The 19,171-nt window shown below is 48.9% G+C and overlaps 1 protein-coding gene across 1 annotated transcript in view; it reads left to right on the top strand.

Moving 5' to 3' along the window:
- HEATR1 (HEAT repeat containing 1) overlaps positions 1-19,171 on the top strand; it is a 43,604-nt gene extending 24,433 nt beyond the window's left edge. The window contains exons 23-45 of the mRNA XM_016163391.2: positions 720-962; positions 1,239-1,370; positions 2,189-2,292; positions 2,458-2,601; positions 3,135-3,253; positions 3,348-3,469; positions 4,944-5,072; positions 6,393-6,623; positions 7,354-7,480; positions 8,599-8,759; positions 11,065-11,111; positions 11,225-11,348; positions 11,954-12,094; positions 12,599-12,885; positions 13,415-13,565; positions 14,393-14,551; positions 14,670-14,804; positions 14,941-15,045; positions 15,126-15,294; positions 15,762-15,916; positions 16,416-16,574; positions 17,912-18,020; positions 18,884-19,171. Coding sequence (XP_016018877.2) covers positions 720-962; positions 1,239-1,370; positions 2,189-2,292; positions 2,458-2,601; positions 3,135-3,253; positions 3,348-3,469; positions 4,944-5,072; positions 6,393-6,623; positions 7,354-7,480; positions 8,599-8,759; positions 11,065-11,111; positions 11,225-11,348; positions 11,954-12,094; positions 12,599-12,885; positions 13,415-13,565; positions 14,393-14,551; positions 14,670-14,804; positions 14,941-15,045; positions 15,126-15,294; positions 15,762-15,916; positions 16,416-16,574; positions 17,912-18,020; positions 18,884-18,972 — 3,342 coding nt within the window. The 3' untranslated portion in view covers positions 18,973-19,171. The remainder of the gene's footprint in view (positions 1-719; positions 963-1,238; positions 1,371-2,188; positions 2,293-2,457; positions 2,602-3,134; positions 3,254-3,347; positions 3,470-4,943; positions 5,073-6,392; positions 6,624-7,353; positions 7,481-8,598; positions 8,760-11,064; positions 11,112-11,224; positions 11,349-11,953; positions 12,095-12,598; positions 12,886-13,414; positions 13,566-14,392; positions 14,552-14,669; positions 14,805-14,940; positions 15,046-15,125; positions 15,295-15,761; positions 15,917-16,415; positions 16,575-17,911; positions 18,021-18,883) is intronic.

The following is a 19,171-nucleotide window of genomic DNA, read 5'->3' as shown; positions in this document are numbered from 1 at the left end:
GAAACACATAGAACTGGGTGGAAACCGTTGGATTGTATCTTCCTGGCGGGAGCAAACAGATGGCATTTATCAGCTCTGTGTTGTTCCTGGTGTAGTTTGAACCAGGAATTGACAGTCTTGTTCAGGAAAAGGCCAAATAGTAAATATTTTAAACTCAGCAGGCCAGACATTCTCTGTTGGAGCTCTCAGCTCTGCCTTTGCATCGCGATAGTGGAGGATAGCACTTAAACAGACCAGGCGGTCGTGTGTCAGTGAACAGGATTTCCAAAACAGACGGCACTCTGGGTCTGGCCCGCTGGCCGTAATTTGCTGGGACCTAATTATTAAAGACTTCACATCCTAATTTGAATGAATATTTTACTAAGTTGGAAACATTATTTGGGAAAGCATGTGGTGTTTTAGAGAAAGCTAAAATGTTATTTTTATAAAAACTCTAAAACTTCAGTTTAGTGTGTATTTCCTGTTTTCAAAAAGTGTTGGGACACTCAAAAGTTTCTCCACTCACCTCCAATGGGTTTAGAGCTTTTGGCCATTACGCACTGCCTGAGTGCTTACTTGGAGCTGTGTCCAAGAGTTCATCATTATTGTTTTGTTTTGTTTTTTTGCCCCTAGGCTGAGCTTCCAGTTTTCCAACATGATATCTCTGGAGGTCTTTATAAAGCAAGCAAAAACATGTATCAGTATAATAATAATTTACTAATAAATTTTCCAAATTTCAGATGGTGCTTTCTCAGCTATTGCCTATGATCGAACAGCTGTTAGAAAAGATCCAGCAGGAGCCCACAGCTGTGCTGCGAGATGAGGCTGCTGTTTTGCATCTCACTCTGGGAAAATACAATGAACATTCAGCTTCCCTTCTACATAAGGACCCAAAGAGTCTAGATATATTTATAAAAGCCATGCACACAACAAAGGAACTTTACCCGGGAATGCCAACTGTTCAGATTACAGCCCTCGAAAAGGTCAGTGACTTCTTTCAGACTCTAAAGCACATTCAAGCTTTTAAAAACGTGTAATGTTTTGCTTGGAGAAGATGAAATGGACTGGATATGTTTTAAAGGCATATGATATATTTGACTCATTTTGCAAAACTGAATAATGTACATGGGTCATGAAAAAAATTGCATTTTAACTGACAAAATTGGTAACAATGTTACATTGTAAGAGAGAATGACTAAACATTTTTGGAATTCAGGTTTGTTCATTGAGCTCAATTGCCTTTTTTCTATCTCCTCTAGATTACAAAGCCATTTTTTGCAGCTATATCAGATGGAAAAGTTCAGCAGAAGCTTTTGCACATTTTGTTTGATTTGTTGGTGAACTGTAAAAATTCACACTGTGCTCAGACTATTAGCAGTGTTTTTAAAGGGGTAAGTTGGAAACATTCTCTAATTTGTTTATTAACTTTTGTTCTCTTCCAAGTAACACCATGTTTAAGCATCTTCCGTTTACAGTGCTTTTAGAAAGTCACATGTTACCATTAACAGGAATTGCAGGTCAGAAAGAAGTACCAAATCAGAATTACAAGTCTTCGCCACCATTCTCAGTGTGTGAAGCGTCTGTGGTGTTAACCAGTAGGATGTGTGTTAGTTTGGACCTGACTCATGGTAGGGGGTCTGCCTGCTTTGTACAGCAGCAGGAGTGCGTGGTGGCCTCATGTTTCCAACTGAGTGATGGGTTATTTGCTGATCCTAAGCAGTTGTTCAGGGACGTACACAATGCAGTTGAGAACTTGCTCAGTGGTTTTATGTACACTGAAACCCAGCTGTACATCAGAATAACCACCTAGTTATTTTGTGCTTTGTTTTGTTATGTTTTCTAGGAGAACATGGTCACAAAAGTAGATAACAGTATGGTGAAGTCCTAGTGCCCAGATTCGGCTGTTCTCAGAACTTTAACATATATACTTAGATTTCTAAGATAAGTGAAACCGATTAAGGTACAGAGTACCATGTGTCATGTACTCCTATTTCTTTGTTGTTTTAAACCTAGATACAGCCGTCAGTATATGGAAAATTTCCAAAAGTACTTGTCAGTGGTGTTTGCCTTTGGCGATTGGCCTGGACTCTGGAGTCGTGGGGAGATGCAGACGTGGGCAGAGACGTTTCATTGTATCTCTGTTAATCAGCATTCACTGCTCTAATTTTATTCCACGAGTTATGTCATCAACTGTACTTTCATATTTCAGATTTCTGTTAATGCCGAACAAGTCAGAATAGAACTGGAGCCACCAGATAAAACTAAGTCCCTGGGCACAATTCAGCAAACAAGAAGGCAGAAGATGCAGCAGAAGTAAGTGCCGTGAATGCAGGGAGAACGTGCTGCTGTTCCCAGGTCTTGAATATTAAAAAAAACCATTGCGAGTTTTTGATGCCCATCCATTTGGCATAATAGGTGTATTTTTACTTAGCGCTGATAGTATTTGCTTTTCTGATGTTTGCCTTATCTGTTTCCCAGAAAATCACAAGATGCAGAATCTGTTCAGGAAGTTGGAGGTTCTTACTGGCCAAGAGTAACCCTCATCCTAGAATTACTGCAGCACAAAAAGAAACTCAAAAACCCTCAGATATTGATACCGACTCTTTTCAACCTGCTGTCAAGGTACTGGCCTGCCTTTGACCGAGGGGAGAAGGGAATTCTGATTCTTCGTCATCTTACTCTATTTAACATTCTCTTTGCGACATCTTCTCTTTACTGGTCTGCTGTCTGCTGTGCAGTGCTGTCGTTGAAGGATTGAAAAAATAGTTGTAGGTCCCTGTTGCCAGTGCCCTGTATTACGTAGAAATGACCTCTCACAGCCTACCTTCCTGACTTTCAGTAGCATATTTCTGGGGCAGCGTTATTTTTATTTAAAGATATAGTGTGACTCCCACTCTACTTGTCAGCTAAATAGCTGGAGTGTATGCCGTGGAATTGTGGATGTGTGCTTTCAACTGAAAAGCAAAGTAATTCTAAGATGCCCAACAGGTTGCTGGAAAGTGCAGTAGAGAGGAGAGGTAACGCGATGTAAACCAGTTACACTCTCGTTGATAGTCGTTCCTTATTTGCTATGGGTTCTGGACAGTGGTCATTGACGCATCACTGAAATTGTACAACTTTTTCATTCGCCATCATTTTTCTTCTGGGTCCTGAAGGTGTTTAGAACCTTCGCCACTGGAGCAGGGAAACATGGAGTACACTAAACAGTTAATTCTGAGTTGTTTGCTCAACATCTGCCAAAAACTCTCCCCGGACGGTGGCAGAATACCGAAAGGTATGCCTGTGCTTTGCTGGAGGGAGCGGGCGGGAGAGTCTGCTTCGCATGGGACTGTGCCCGCCACTCAGACGATTACTTCTCGCCACCGCAGATGTTCTAGATGAGGAGAAGTTCAACGTGGAGCTGGTCGTGCAGTGCATCCGCGTCTCAGAGATGCCGCAGACCCACCACCACGCGCTTTTACTCCTGGGGACCGTGGCCGGCATATTTCCTGTACGTATCAACAACGTGAGACTTCAGCAGACAGTCCAGACATTTTCTGTGCCCCGTGGACGTGCACGGGTGCTCACTAGTTTGCGTCACTGGACTTGGGTCTTACAGTCCTGGCGGGACCCTCAGCCCTGCCTCATCGCCGACAGTGTGGGCTGGTCGATCTTTTTAAGTTTTGCTTCCTCTTTTTTTAAAGTGGGAACAGGAGCGGCCTTTGGTGGGTGGTAGCGGCACTCAGCATGGTGCCTGGCATGTGTAGCTGTCCCATAATTGGAAGAATTAGGTTACTGTCCCATCAATCCTCAAACAACTTTCAACCGGCGATTTTGGAAAATTAATTGGATTATAAACAACCTCAGTTAAAGAACTCATATTCTTTATAGAAATACATCACTCGAAGTTTTTTGGGGACATAGAAACTATTTTCATATTGGAGATTTACACCAAGGTCCTTAACCGCCGGTCTTCCATAGGTGAAATGGGGTCTTTTATTAAGCTATGAAAATCATGTGCAAGTTTTTATGTGTGGATTTTTTTTTTCTTGGAAGAGAGTTAGTAGCTCTCAAAGGGGTTGGTAATCCAGAAACAGTTAAGAATTGTTGATGTTTTTACTTCGTTTTTCTTGAAATACAGTTTTTATGCCATAAAATTCACCCATTTAAGGTGTATAATTCAGTTGTTTTACTATATTCACGAAGTCACGTACCCATGATTGTCTCCTTCAGCACGCTTTTATTCACCACTCAGCAGTCACTCCCCTTTCCCTCTGCCACCACCCACCCCTGCTCCCGGCAACCCCTGGGCTGTTTTCTCTCTGTGGATTTACATATTCTGGACATTTTCTATAAATGGAATCATATAACGTATGACCACTTTTATGTCTGACTTCTTTCACGTAGCATAATGTTTTTAAGAGTCATCTGTGCTAAAGTATGAGTCAGTATTCCTTTCCGTGGCTGAGTAATATTCCATTGTGCGGACATACTCCATGTTGTCTGTCTGTTCATCGGTTTCCACTTCTGGGCCGTGATGATAAAGTCATGCTGCTGTGGACATTTGTGTGGTTTTGTGTGAATGCACATACCTAAGAGTGGAAGGGCTAGGCCGACTGCTCACTTTAACTTTCTGAGAAACTACCGGACGCTTCCAAAGCAGCTGCACCATTTTGCACCAACCAGTAACGTATGAGGGTCCTAGCTTTCACCCGCCCTCGCTGCTACTTGTCATTGTCTTTTTTATTACAGCCGTCATAGTGGCGTGAAGTGGTGTCTTATGGATTTTGCATTGCCTGAGGACCAGTGATGCTGAGCATCTTTTCATGTGCTTACTGGCCACCTGTGTATCTTTGGGGAAATGTCTTTTGCAAATCCTTTGCCCATTTTTAAGTTAGGTTATTTGTCTTATTGCTGAGTTATAATGAATCACAGCTATTTGATTTGTTTTAAATGAAAATGTTGAAAGATGTGTTTTCTTTCAGGATAAAGTTCTGCACAATATCATGTCTATTTTTACATTTATGGGAGCCAACGTCATGCGTTTAGATGATACTTACAGTTTTCAAGTTATCAACAAGACAGTGAAAATGGTTATTCCAGCGCTTATTCAGGTAAGCTCTTTTTCTACCAGCAGTCGTATTATTTTAATATTTAAAGTTTTACACATTTTAACATTCAAATAGTAGTAGTAAGTGAATAATGGTAGATGCCTTATGCCTTTCTGAGATGCTCAGGTATTTGTGCCCCTTAAAGTTTAGATGGTGAGGCTAAGACGTAATCTTGGAAATAACTTTTCCAAGACTGCGAATAAACCTGCGTTCTGCAGGGGCGTTGACTGTGACAGGGCCTTGACCTTACTCTGACAGAGCGAGTTCGCGCTCACTGTGTATTCGGGACGTGGCGTGGGCTCGGCAGCTCCCGGTATGCGTTGAGGACGTGGGGCATGTCAGCGCTGTGATGGCAAAGCCGTTGACACGCAGCTCTGCCAGCGTTTGCCAGGTGCTCGGAGAGCAGGGAGAAGCCCCGGCCGGTACGGAAGGGCCATTGAGACTCAGGAGTGGCCTCGAGGATGAGAGAGGCTGGGCATCTGCGTGAGTTTCCTCTCCGCCTCCGTTGCTTGGCTTACGTTATGGATCCCTCCAGGGATGACCGTATTCGGCACCGTTTCCTTTTGATCTTGGCGTTAGGTCGGCATTCTCTGTGTCTGACAAGTTGTCGAGTCTGACACACAGGTATAAAAACAAAGCTAACGGCGTTGATACTGCACGTGCTGCTAGAAAAGCTAAACGCCGACAAGGCCAGACTTGGGGGCAGGCCGTGTGGGCCAGCTGGCCACGGAGTCGCTTGCGGAACAACACGACGTGGTGGAAGGACGGGGCTCGGGGACTTGGCAGAGTCCGCAGTGCACGGGAAAAGGCGCAGTCCGGGAGCGCGCGCCGCGTGTCAGGGCGGAGTGGGCGATGTGGGGGGCATCTGAGACGGAAGCGGGGGGCATCGCGTGAGTCTTTCCTTCTCGTATTTGCCCAGCGGCTCTGTTGCGAGCACCGGCACCGGAGTGAAATGGTTCGAACTCTATTCTGCGCGCGGCGGGGGCCGTCGGCCCCTCTGCTCTGCTCGTCTGGACCGTGCCCGTTCTCGAGCGCAGCGGGGCCTCGCGTTTGGCGTCTGCCATTTCGCACCCCCTTTCCACGCGTGCGTCTTGTTTCGTACAGACGCCGAGTCTCCTTGGGCAGGGCGCACACCCTCGCTTCCTGTTCCCACAGGGCCACAGAGTGCCTGGGACGTGCTCTGCACTCGTGGGATATGTACTGATCGCCCTGGGATTATTAACATTCTTTGGGTAACCCTGGGCACGTGCGAAGGCCTCGTGCCCACTCGAAGCGTGCTGTGGCGGGTTCGCTCCTGCTCACTGACCCCTTGCTGTCCTGCAGTCTGATGGTGGGGACTCTGCGGAAGTCAGCAGGCGCGTGGAGGAGACCGTGGTGAAGATCGCCGGCGTGTTTGTGGACGCGCTGCCGCACGTCCCGGAGCACCGGCGCCTGCCCGTCCTCGTGCAGCTCGTCGACACCCTGGGCGCGGGGAGGTTCCTCTGGGTCCTCCTCGTGTTGCTCTTTGACCAGTATGTCACTAAGACAGCGCTGGCCGCCGCCTACGGAGAAAAGGTGAGACCCGAGGGCGGGCGAGGAGGAGCGTGCCGTTTCACACAGAGCGGGGCCATTTCCCGGTGTGAACGTGGGGCTGGCGATGCTCAGCATACGTTATCGAACAGCGCTCGTTCGCTCAGAATCGCTGTGAGAGACGTTTCGGGCTTTCTTTGAAATTGCTTTCAGAGCCCGTGGCTCTGAACATCTTCAGTGACGACAGAACATCTGAGGGCAACGCGGCTTTTCTCAGAGCCGGTCGCTGCCCTGCGGTGGCTCTGTCTAAGGCCAGCAGGGTAGGGCTGTAAAGTCATTAGGCCGCTTCTCCAGAATGTGCTCGTGAAGGCATTCCACGGGGCAGGAGGAGTGTCACTCCCGCGACAGCAGTGAGACACAGGAGGTGGTTCTGCGGAGCCCTGTGTGGACAGTCAGGGTGGAACGGGGGGCGGCCTGGACGCCTGGACCGGGGTTGGGGACGGGTCTAGCCCTGCTCTGCATAAAGCAGCATGCGCGGTCCTGTCAGAAGTCGCGATGTAAATTATCCTGGAATCATGCTGCTCCCAGCTCTCACGAATTAGCTTTTTTATACAAGGAGCTCAATAGCTCATTCTTCTGGTAATATCGATGACCATAAGGAACAGTGTATAGTGAGTTTTTGTGCTAGGAAATATTTTTAAGACATTTCCCTTATTTGTACTTACTCTAAATGTCATAGGTACAGTTTTACTATCTATTTCTCTTCTTTATATAGGATGCTATTTTAGAGGCAGACACTGAATTTTGGATTTCAGTCTGTTGTGAATTTAGTGTCCAGGATCAGATACAGAGTTTGATGAATATCCTCCAGTATTTAATAAACCTGCCAGAGGAGAAACAAGGTAAGCGTAAGTCGGGAGTTAATTATGGTTTAGTCTGAAAGCTCGAGAGAGAAGACAATGAAGGTTCTCTTTAGAACCCAGAGAACGTCTTTAGATTGAATTTTTGAAGTAAGTAGATTTTTAATGTGGGTATATGATTGTGTATCTTCTCAAATGTTTGCGGAAAAAGGATCTCTGCTTGTCGTTCCTCACACGTCAGCGTCTGTAGCTCTGCGCCTTCGCCCAGATATGTTGGCTGGGGAGTGTGACAAGTGTGGGTTAGCAGGCCCTTAGTAGCTGTATCGTACCTTCCCATTAAAGTATCTAAAAGACATTTACAAGAAGAACAGTTACTACAGCAGTGGTAACTAAATATTAAAAATTACCACGTACAGGAGTCTTGAAGAAAAGTCCCCTAATTGCAGCACCAGCGACATTGGCTTTGGAAGGGGTTGATGTGTTGCAGGTTCTTAGTTCCATGCCCTTCGGAGCAGAACACAGGTGCCTTCAGAAAAAGGGTCTGAGGACTCTGCGGTGACTTGGCTCATCCTGGAGTCAGCTCAGAGACAAGGCTGGAAGGTGCCTGGAGAACCGTGTGTGGTGACGTGCTATGGAAGAAGTCTTCATCCGGAGGCTGTCTAGGACAGTGGTGTTTAATGGCCCACCACGGGCCCCCAGTCACTGTACCCCCAGCACCTTTTGTGTTAGATACATTTAAGCATGGGATTCTGCAAAGCTTCATGGCACCTTCAAACTTTTAGAGTTAAACATCGATGGCTAGAGGCGACACCACCCCCCCGTCCGCCCTCCCCCCCCCAGTTGGTTGTGGGCCACTAAGTCTCAGACACTGGGGTGTGCAGCCACCGTTTAAACCCCTTTCGTGACACCTGTGCCTGCCTCCCCCCCGTCAGCTGCGCCCTTCTGTCGTCTCGTCTTCCACACGCTCTCCTCTGCGCTGCCGGGTACTTTCTTGTAAATAGAGTCGTTGCTTTCATTAACTTAGAAGAGGGAAGACCGGGTATGATCCACTAATAGGTGATTATGAAAATCGTATCCCATTTACTGTGCTCGCATCCACATTTGTACTGAAGAGCCAGCTCAGAGGCGAGTGGGCCACTTGGTCTATTGCTCTCTTTCAGAACCCCCTCCCAGAGCTGCATTCGGCGCGAGCGGGTCGCAGGAAGAGGTGCTGCAGGTTTTCAGCGCGGACGCGCGCAGCCCCAAGCAGCTGCGGCACTTCAGGTTTCTGTCGGTGTCCTTCATGTCACAGCTCCTGGCGTCCAGCCATTTCATCAGAAAGGTGATGTGTTCTTTAAATGTGTGTGATCCAGTGGTTTCGTTTTCCTAAAGGAACTGTGTTTTAAACTCGTAAAAAGAGCTCGACAGATACCTCACGAAAACGTGAGGCCTTTACAGGTAACGGGAAAACGGCACAGTTCTCTGCGGAAGCGTCTGGCGTGGCCCCAGGTTGTGCATGAACCCTACGACTCCGCCACTGCCCGCAAGTGTAGACACCCAGCAGGCCTGTAGCCGTGCACCGCAGGGTGACTGGGAGCGTGCAGCGTGTCCTTGTTCACGGGATCCCAGAACTGGCGGCAGCGTGTCCGTCAGCAGCAGGGTGATGACGTGTCGGCACAGAGGGGCGCAGTGAACCTCGGGCCCGCGGCCGCTCGTGAGCGTAACGCTGAAGGGAAGAGGCAGAGGGACGCGTCCCACGGTTCCAGTTGTCAGAGTTCAAGAGCAGCTAAACGAGTCTGGTTGGAGAAGTGAGGGTGGTAGCTGCGTTTGGGCAGGCGGAGAAGGGGGCTCCTGACGGCGGGCGACGTGCCGTTTCTTCACCTGAGACGGCGAGCTCCGCACGGAGCGCGTGTGCACCTGTCTGTCAGTGTGTTAGGGTTCCAGCGGTGGGCGAGAAGGACGCACACACAGGAGGAAGAAACGAGCAGTGCGCGGGGGGGGGGCGGCCGCGACCAGGGTGCAGAACGCCACGGCAGCGGGACGTCTGTGTCACACGTCTGCCGCGCTGTGCGAACAGGTCGAGAGAGCAAACCGTGATCGGCGAAACACTCACAGAGAAACCGTCCCGCGGATTCAGCACGCACTCGTGACTTTGAAAAAATGATCCTTTTAGTGTTGCGAGATGGATGGGAACTCCTTGACCTGAGAAAGATATTTGTCAGAAACCTACAGTTTTCGTCACACCCTGATGTGACGTCAGTGGGGTGCCTGTTAAAGTCCAGAACGAGACTGTTAGTGTTTCTGTTTGGCAAAAGAAGTGTAAGACAAAAAAAAAATCACCAGATTCACAGAACTAAGAATTAGTTTAGCCAGCTGGCTTGATAGAGATCGGCATAGACGCTGTCTGCAGATGGGTCCGTGTAGACACTGCTCTCTGTCACGCAAACTTGCCAAGGACGGTGGTGGCGCAAGAGCAGTCAGGTCAGTGTGAGTGAACGTGAGCCTGCGTACAGTGGGGGAGAGCCGTGTCCAAGAACTAGAATTGGTACGATTTGTCTGCTTCGTGTGAAAAAGACGGCTGTCACACTGTACGCAAAGGACAGTTCTAGGTAGACTAAAAACTTCAGTGTGAAAAGGAAGATTTAGAACTTTGAGACAAAAAGGGAAACATCATTGTGATCAGAGAATGGAGAATTTCTTAAAACCTGGTTCAACAAAAGAGCCACCACAAACACGATGAAAAGCCACGGACTAAGAGAAGATTATTATTGTGTATAAATCCAGAAACATCCGTTTCCATTAGAACAACTGGCAAAGAATTTGAATTCACTGAAGAGGAATCACAAATGGCCAGTTAATACACGAAAAATACCTCTCTAAGAAGGAAAATGCAGGTTAAAGAGATGCCACCGCGATGTCCATCATACTGGTGAAAATTAAGCTGTTAAGAGCCAGAAGTGGTAGGCGGTGGGGACAGTCACCTCTGGACGCAGTGACGGGCCGTGTACGCGGCCAAGTGCAAGATGCTCAGTTTCGTTTCTCAGGTGTATGCTCTACAGGAACTTGCCTGGATGCTCAAGGAGACATACACAAAGGCTCTTGTTTAGCACTGGTACGAAAAGAAAAAAAATGGACACAAACTAAGCGGCTACCAACAGGTGAACGAGGAGGTCGTGGTCTGCACAGAGGGTCCTGGTGAACCAGAACAGTGTGTTGTCGACAGTATGTCCTCGATGACAGTAGCAGCGGATTCAGGCTGGGCTTGGGCCAGCGGGCGAACGGGCTTAGGGAACAGAGCGTGGGGGCTCACAGCAGGATCCGTAACAGTTCACCTTAGAATTAGAGGTGAGCTAAAGAAAGATCACGTTTCATAAAATTAGTAGATAAATGAATATTGACTGTGTTTTTCTGAGTCTTCGTAGTACTTTACTGATGTTATAAATATCTATAGAATGTAATGAGTGAATGGAATGAAAGTGAGGGCAGTAGAGTTACATGATGGGGGTGATCTGAACCTGATTAAATCGTGATGTCAGAAACCCGTTGCTGTGGGAACTTGGAATAGTCATAGACGTTTCATTGAACTTCTAAGTGATTTTTTGTCGTCGGCTCCCACGTGTCCTAATGATGCCTTCTTTACACGTCAGGTAGTTGAAAGCGGTGGTGCTGAGGCTTTAAAGGGCCTCGAACAGAGGTATGTTACTTTTCCTTTTTCAGTTTTCATTGGGGAATAATTTCTAACTTTTTATCAGAAAGTTGGAGGACTAGTACACGAGACGTTCACGCGAGCCCCGCCCTGTGTTGCAGGCTGCTGGAGGCGGTTCTTGGCTACATCAGTGCCGTCGCACAGTCCGTGGAGAGCAACGCCGACAAGCTGACCGCGAAGTTCTGGCGCGCGCTGCTCAGCAAAGCTTACGATGTGCTGGATAAGGTAGGGCTTCGTGTCCCCACGTGCTCTGCTTCGTTGCTGTTTCCATGTCGCTGGGAGATGATTTAACCTAAAGTGTTACTTTAAGAGTAAATTACCAATAGCTTCTCTAAATAAAATGCAGTTCACATTTTTCTTGGAAAAGAATCTGACTAGAAGTAAATTTGTCAGAACAATTGTTTCCCTGTCGGCAGTGTGAACACGCGCCTCAGTAAATGTCGTGCTTTAAGTATTCAGTCACGTGACTCTGTCACATCCACTTAATTCACGTGGAGTGGCAGAAGTGCCTGCCGGGCAGAGTACGTGGTCCGCTCGCAGCACTGCTGGCCGCGCGAGACTCGCAGCGCAGAGTCGGGCCAGGGCGCTCGGCGGCCCGGCCCTGGGCGGTCCACTGCCCTCGGCGCCCGTCCTTCTTGTTGTCTGTCTGTGTGTTCAGAAGTGTGATTAGTGAGTCTGCCTGAAAGGCTAGTGTATAAGAAGCAAAAAAGAGAGCGCGTGTGAAACGCCTGGTACCTAGAGAGTGTGCAGAGAACAGAAGTCTGTCTTAATTTGCGTTGATCTTCCCTTTTTTTCGTTTATTTTCTGTTAAATGTAAAACTGCTCTCTAGGTCAATTCCTTGCTGCCCACAGAAACCTTCCTTCCTGTGATTAGAGGGCTGCTGGGTAACCCACTGCCGTCCGTTCGCCGGAAGGCGATGGATCTTTTGAACAACAAGCTACAGCAGAACGTGTCCTGGAAGAAGAAAACCGTAAGTGAAGACTAAGTCAGGCCCGTTTGCCGTTCTGCGCCTTGTCAGAGCAGCTCGTCACCCCCTCGGTTCCTCCTTGGTACGATCTACATCAGCACGTTCTGTGAATATGATGCTGGGGGTTGGGGGAGGCAGCGTGCGTGTGTGTGTGAGAGAGAGAGAGGAGAACTCTTTGCGTGGAAACTCAGCCGAATGGAATTCTTGGCTTGGTATGGCCCACACGTCACCTTAACTGGCTTCAGGACACTTCTGATCCACTCTTACTCCACACCAGAAGGGTGTTTTATATAAGGGGTATGAAACGTCAGGCACTGGGCACAGGCGCGTGCGCTGGCTTCGTGCTCAGTGCGTCAGTCGGAGAGACCGTTCCTCATGCGCCGTTGAGTGGCTTAGGTCCTCTTGGTCTGTCGTCCATTTAGATGGCGTCAAGCAGTGAAAACGCAAAGCGGACTAGCCCTTTTTTTGCGGCTTTGACACTTGGGGAACCTCGGCTGTCTTCCTCAGGTGTACCGCTTCCTAAAGCTGGTTCCGGTCCTTCTGGCCGTCGTGCAGCGTCGCAGGCAGGGGGCAGAGCAGGCGGTGAACAGACAGACCGCCCTGCACACGCTGAGGCTCCTGTGCCGGAGCTTCGGTGCGGAGCACCCGCAGCCCTTCGGCCCGGTGCTGCGCGCCGCGGTGAAGCTCATCGCGCCGGAGGAGGAGGAGGAGCGGAACGTGCTGGGCAGCGCCCTGCTGTGCGTGGCCGAGGCGGCCTCCGCCCTGGAGGCGCTGGCCATCCCCCAGCTCCCCAGGTACGCCGAGGGGGCCTCCAGTACACACCGAAACGTGATCCCTCAGTGCTTCTTCGCTTCTAAGCAGTTACACAAAATTAGATTTGTTAAAGAGTTGATCTTTTCTTCAAACTGGAAAATAGAACATTCTCAATTACCTTTATGAGGTTTCCTGTCCCCGTTTTCGCTCCCCTTTGAGCAGCTTCTGCAGCAGCCCGTCCAGCCGGGCAGACGCGGCCTCGCGCCGCCCTGCACAGAAGTCGGCTGCTCCCGCCGCGCCGTGGCCTTGGCATGTCCGTGAAAGCGAGACCGCCGCCACCGTGTGGGAGGCCTTTTGCACAGTGCCTGGTGCCTGGCGGGTGTTAGTTGAAGGACATCACGCCATGGCTCTGGGACGGTCTTGCTTCGCCACATGACGTGCGTAGATGTTTTCATGGCCCTGACACGCGCGGTGATGTGATGGGTGCCCGTGTCGGATTTCCTTCACAGCGACTCCTTCGTTCTCCACTTCTCTGCCCGAGCAAACTCTCACACCGTCTTTCGTTTCTAGCCTGATGCCTTCATTGCTGGCGACAATGAAAAACGCCGGCGAGCTGGGCTCCGGTGACGTCTACCTGCTCAGCGCCGTGGCGGCTCTGCAGAAGGTGGTGGAGACGCTCCCCCACTTCATCAGCCCCTACCTAGAAGGCGTCCTGTCGCAGGTGAGTCCTCGTGACCACAACGTGCTAATTGGGGTGGTGGGGGAAAGGGAAGAATCGCAAATTTGGTAATTTTATTTGTTCTTTATGTTTTTAGCTTGTGTGTGGCCCAGAGATTATTTCTGAAAAGATGTGCTTGTTAATACTCCATGCGTGCCTTTTTCTCTTCCACACCCATTGTCCCTCCTGCTTAATCTTGTCATTGATACGGTGTCACTGTGTCACGAGGCCCTTTTTTTATTTTGCAGAATGTTTTTATTGCTCTTTTTACTCCTGTGAGATCTTCGGAGTTGAGCTGGCAGAGCTGCCCTTCCTGCTGCTTGCAGGGAGGGCGTGTCGTGTTTGCCTCTCGCGCTGGGAGGGCGGGCTCCTGTACCCAGGGTGGTGGTGGCTGGCACAGACGGTGGCCAAGCGGCATTTCCAGCTGAATGCCCAGAGTGACCCCGCTACTGGGCTGTTGTATTGTGCGTTTGCACGTAGGAGCTTAGGCGGCTTTGCTGCCTTAGCTGGGTCACATGCACTACAGCTTTCCAGATGTGTTAGGAAGAGCCCGACTCTTCTAGTGTTGCTGGATCCCTGGCCTCTGAGAAACTTAGCAGTCTGAGTGCTCAGTGTCCTTCCCCACCTCCCTGACTCCCAGGTGGGAAAGACATCTGCGCATTTTTAGCTTCAGACATTCAAGGTTGGCTATAAAAAGAATTCTCTGTGAAGCCAGCGTGCACCAAACTTTTCTCCATCGCTAGCATTCGGGTTCATTTCTTTCTGTGAGTGTGTAGACGTTTTCACTGAGTACCCATGTGGCCTTGATCACTGTTTTTATATTCCTATAGGTGATTCATTTGGAGAAAGTCACTAGTGAAATGGGGTCGGCCTCACAGGCTAATGTGCGTCTTAAGTCTCTTAAAAAGACACTGGCGACCACGCTCTCACCCCGAGTCCTGCTACCAGCCATCAGCGAAACGTATAAGCAGATCGAGAAGAACTGGAAGGTTAGATTATATGGGGGGTTAGACCTTGGAGAAGGGAGGTATGGTGTTGAAACTTCGAAGTTTCACTTAACGAAGTCTAGGGTATTAAGAGCTGGCACCTCTTTGCTGTTACCGGCAGAATCACATGGGCCCGTTCATGAGCATCTTGCAGGAGCACATCGGGGCCATGAGGAAACAGGAGCTCTCCTCCCATCAGCCTCAGCTCACCACGTTCTTCTTGGAGGCCCTCGACTTCCGAGCACGGCACCCCGAGGTCAGCTGCTTCCCACTCCCCACATCCGAAACTAAGGGCCAGAGAAAAACTAGCCAGGGAACCTGTGGTTCTTGACAAAATTATTTAGAACCAGGTGTCAGAACTGTGGCTAATAAGTCAGCTCTTGTGTTTTCAGAATGATCTGGAAGAAGTCGGAAAAACAGAGAATTGTATCATTGACTGTCTAGTGGCTATGGTTGTAAAACTTTCTGAAGTCACATTCAGACCCCTATTTTTCAAGGTAAGCATTCTTCCTCTGCATCCCATTTGTACTTACATAAGTTATGGGATGTATAGAATAAATTACTTTATTTTTTTTAGTTGTTTGATTGGGCTAAGACAGAAGATGCCCCAAAAGACAGACTGTTGACCTTTTACAACTTGGCAGATTGTATTGCCGAAAAACTGAAGGGACTTTTTACTCTGTTCGCTGGCCACTTAGTGAAGCCTTTTGCCGACACCTTGAACCAGGTGAACATCTCCAAAACAGGTTGGTAGCTGACTCCAGTTCAGTTGCAGCCTTGCTCTGTGCGCCTTACCCGAGGTGCAGTGAGTGTGATACGTTTAAGGACTATGATTTTTCGTTCTGTAGTCAGTTGTCAGGCATGAACTGTTTCAGCATATCGAAAGTATTGACTCACTTGGGAGAAAGAATAAAGTAAATGGGTGTTACTCTTATGCCGTTGCAAATAACTTTAAATGCTGATGAGCAGCCCACTTGAAACTGGTCATTCAGCTTTGCCAAACGGGGTCATCCCTGAGACTCTTAACTCTAAAAAGAGCCACTTACCTGACAGACTCAACTATCCTCTTCATGATCTGCCTTCATCCTGAGCGCGATTTATAGATTATTTCAGAAATACCTTCTGATTGTAGTTCTTTTAATAGTGATTTGAATTTAAACATTAAATTGTGAAATTCATTTTTTTTTTCATTTTATTCTTCCCCATCTTACAGATGAAGCATTTTTTGATTCTGAAAATGACCCTGAAAAGTGCTGCTTGTTATTACAGTTTATTTTGAACTGTTTATATAAAATCTTCCTTTTTGACACTCAACATTTTTTAAGTAAAGAGAGAGCAGAAGCCTTGATGATGCCCCTGGTGGATCAGGTAACTGAATAAAACCTTTTTTGTTGAAAGACAAGGAAGCCATCACTGTTGAATTTTCACCAGTTTTGTACCTATAGAAGTGACACTTTGCTGGAACTACTTTTCTCCAGTTTTTTTTTCTTTTTTACAAAATTATTTCAAAATCAATTTCTCATTTTTCATGGATATAACTTCTTAGTGGCATTTACTGTTTTACTTTTGCATTTTCCAATGAAAGGCATCAGGTCTGATGGTTTAGTTGTTTAAAACTGGGTCCGCTGAGCGTGTTCGCGGGCTGGGCCGCGCTCGCGTGGGCCGAGGGGCTCTGCCAGAGGGAGCGGTGCTGGGGGCCGCGCGCGTTCTGGAAGCCGGTGCGTTCTAAGTGTGCTCTGGAGGGAAGAGAACAGCGCCTGGCGTCTGAGCCTGCACGTCATGGATGCTCTCTGCGCAGTGCAGGTATTTTTCAAACAGAAACGACAGAGTCCTTTGTTGCTCAGAGTCCTTCTCTCACTCTTGCCAGCTGGAGAACAGGCTTGGCGGGGAAGAGACGTTCCAGGAGAGGGTGACAGGGCAGCTGGCCCCGTGCATCGCGCAGTTCTCGGTGGCCGTGGCGGATGACGCGCTCTGGAAACCACTGAACTACCAGATTCTGCTGAAGACGAGAGACTCCTCCCCCAAGGTCAGGCGCGGCGGCGCGCCTGTCCCCCGTGCGGCCGGGCAGCCGGGACGCGGTGCTGGGCGTAGGACCAGGGGAAGCCAGTGGGGACGAGGGTGGTGCTGTCTCCCAGGACTGGCGGCCGGGCTGTGAGCCCGAGCCGTTTTCGGGTTTTACTGACTGGTTATTTGTAAGTAACAGTCGTCCTTCTCCCGCCCCACTGCGTCCTTTGACACAAGCACCAAAACCCTTTCCAAATAGGTGCTTTTAATCTTGAAAAGACAAAGTAATTCCTTGTTTCTTAAGCACCATTTAAACGTCATTGTGTTCCCAGAAACAGATGCCTTCAGCCCGTCCACAGAGCATTCGTTTGCGTGAGATCGCCACGTTAGCTTGGGGTTCCGTGGGTTGACACCCACTGCCGGGAGGACGGGTGGAGGTCAGCGTCCCAGCCCACACCTGAGCGTCCGCGTCGCTGCACTACCAGTGACTCGGCTTCACCCAAACCAGCCATCTCACAGGAGCCTCCGTGGATAAATTAAACCAAAGCAGAATTTCATTAAGAGATTTATTAGTCGAAATTCATGATATTTATTTCTTAGATGATAATAACAGGCTATTTTGATGAACCCCCAAAGTTTAAATTGTAGGTTCTCACCAAATTGCATTAAAGTTATTATAATGTTTTGATTATACAATATCAGGAAAATTCTGATTGAACCTAGGTAATTACATGTTTTTTAAATAACTCATTTTGCTGTTTCCAAATATTTTTTAAATCGTTCAAAACCAGAGAGAGGGCCAGCACGGCCTTGTGTCTAAGTGGATCGCTGATAGCACCAAAGAGCTGTTTACATTCCTCACAAGTCATGTGGGAAGCAGCCACACTTCAAGTTCCAAAATCAGGACATTATGGCACAGTGTGCTTTTACTCAGTGCTGACCTGAGCCGGCGCCCCGGCCCCTCACACAGCTACGGCGCTGACCACGGTCGGGCTCTGCAGGTGGCCGCCACGTTGGCAGTCTCCATCAGCCAGGAGAGCTGGTGACCTCCAGTGTGGTTACATTTGATGACACACTGGGGTTTGTGTATGGCATTTTCTTTCACTGCTATTTTAAAGGCAGGTTCTTATAAAAAGGCATTCCCGTTAAAGGCCTACAAACTGCAACACAGTTTGAAACACACTGGATTTATAAGAGGACCTGTATCATAAACAGCTCCCAGCGGGTAGCCTGAGATAAAAGTTGAATGGACATAAAGTGAAATAAACTCATATGAAATAATATTTAACAAGTCAAGAGCTTGTCTCAAGTTAGACAGTACTAGATTTTTATCATTCTTTACCTTTTTGTCCCTTTCAGGTTCGATTTGCCGCCCTGATCACTGTGTTAGCACTGGCTGAGAAACTAAAGGACAATTACATTGTCTTGCTACCAGAATCCATTCCGTTCTTAGCTGAATTGATGGAAGGTAATTCCCAGACTGAAGAAACTGACAGTAGAAGTCTGTGGAAAGGTGCCTGGCGATCACGCCGGCGGGGCGCGCTGTGCTCAGCCCGTGGCTCTAGCCCGTGGCCCGCAGCATGGGGGGCCGCGCTCCTGTGTGGAGCGGGGTGGGGGCTGTTAGGAAGTGACTGCCCAGTGGCCATGATACCTATGGCATTGACCTCAGCATGAGAACATTTGTCCCCAGATGTAGAGTTATTGTGTCAAATGTCTAGGCCATTGAGGCCGCCCTAGCACCGCGGCCTGTTGGCAGCGACCGGCACTTGGCCACTGCCGGGCAAGGATGATCTCATCCTCGTGACAGGTATATGCCATCCGCCCCCCCCCCCCACCCCTTTTTCCATAAAGGAAGAAACGAGAAGCTTTAAAAGCATTAAGTAGTTTGGTAAGGTGTCACAGTCGGACCTGGGGGGGGGAGTCGAGGTGGGCACAGGCACGGTCAGCGCTGGTCCACCGTGCGGCCCAGGGAGTGCCAGTGCTTCGTGCTGTACGCGGAGGTGACGGAGATGAGGACTCCAGCGCTTGGGTCGTCGTGGCTCACAGCTTATCTGAACAGAGCGCACTCACCTTTGCTTCCTACAGCCCGGGGTGGGGGCCGCTGGCAGTCGGGTTCTCTCCGGTGTCCTGTGTTGGGGGGGTTCTGTGTTACTTGGCTTCCAAGTCTAAAGCTACTGGAAGGGAATCAGGGCAGGAGGAGGGGTCTGGAGGTTTCCATGGTGCCCGTCTCTCCTTGTGACTGAGTGACTGCCAGGGAAGGCAGGACGGGCGGATTTAGCTAGTGGTGATGGAGGCAGGAAGACTGACTCGTTTAATTTTGATTTTCTTTAGATGACTGTGAAGAAGTAGAACGTCAGTGCCAAAAGACCATTCAGCAACTGGAAGCCGTCCTGGGCGAGCCGCTCCAGAGCTACTTCTAAACCTTGGTTTATTGGTGTTTCACACACTGTTCTTTGTGCAGATTTACATTTTTATTTTTGGGTGTTGGTGCCATGTTACTTTTGGTGCCTTAACATCTACTTGGACTTTACAAAACTCCCACCGAGCTCACGCGAGCTCACAGGCCTCTCCTGCCAGCTGCAGGCGACTGCAGAGAGTAAATGATGGTGGTTTTACAGA

Source organism: Rousettus aegyptiacus, unplaced genomic scaffold, assembly GCF_014176215.1.
Source record: "Rousettus aegyptiacus isolate mRouAeg1 unplaced genomic scaffold, mRouAeg1.p scaffold_m13_p_18, whole genome shotgun sequence".
Lineage (NCBI taxonomy): Eukaryota > Metazoa > Chordata > Mammalia > Chiroptera > Pteropodidae > Rousettus > Rousettus aegyptiacus.
The sequence above is the reverse complement of the archived record's forward strand: the minus strand, read 5'-3'. Positions and strand labels throughout refer to the sequence as shown.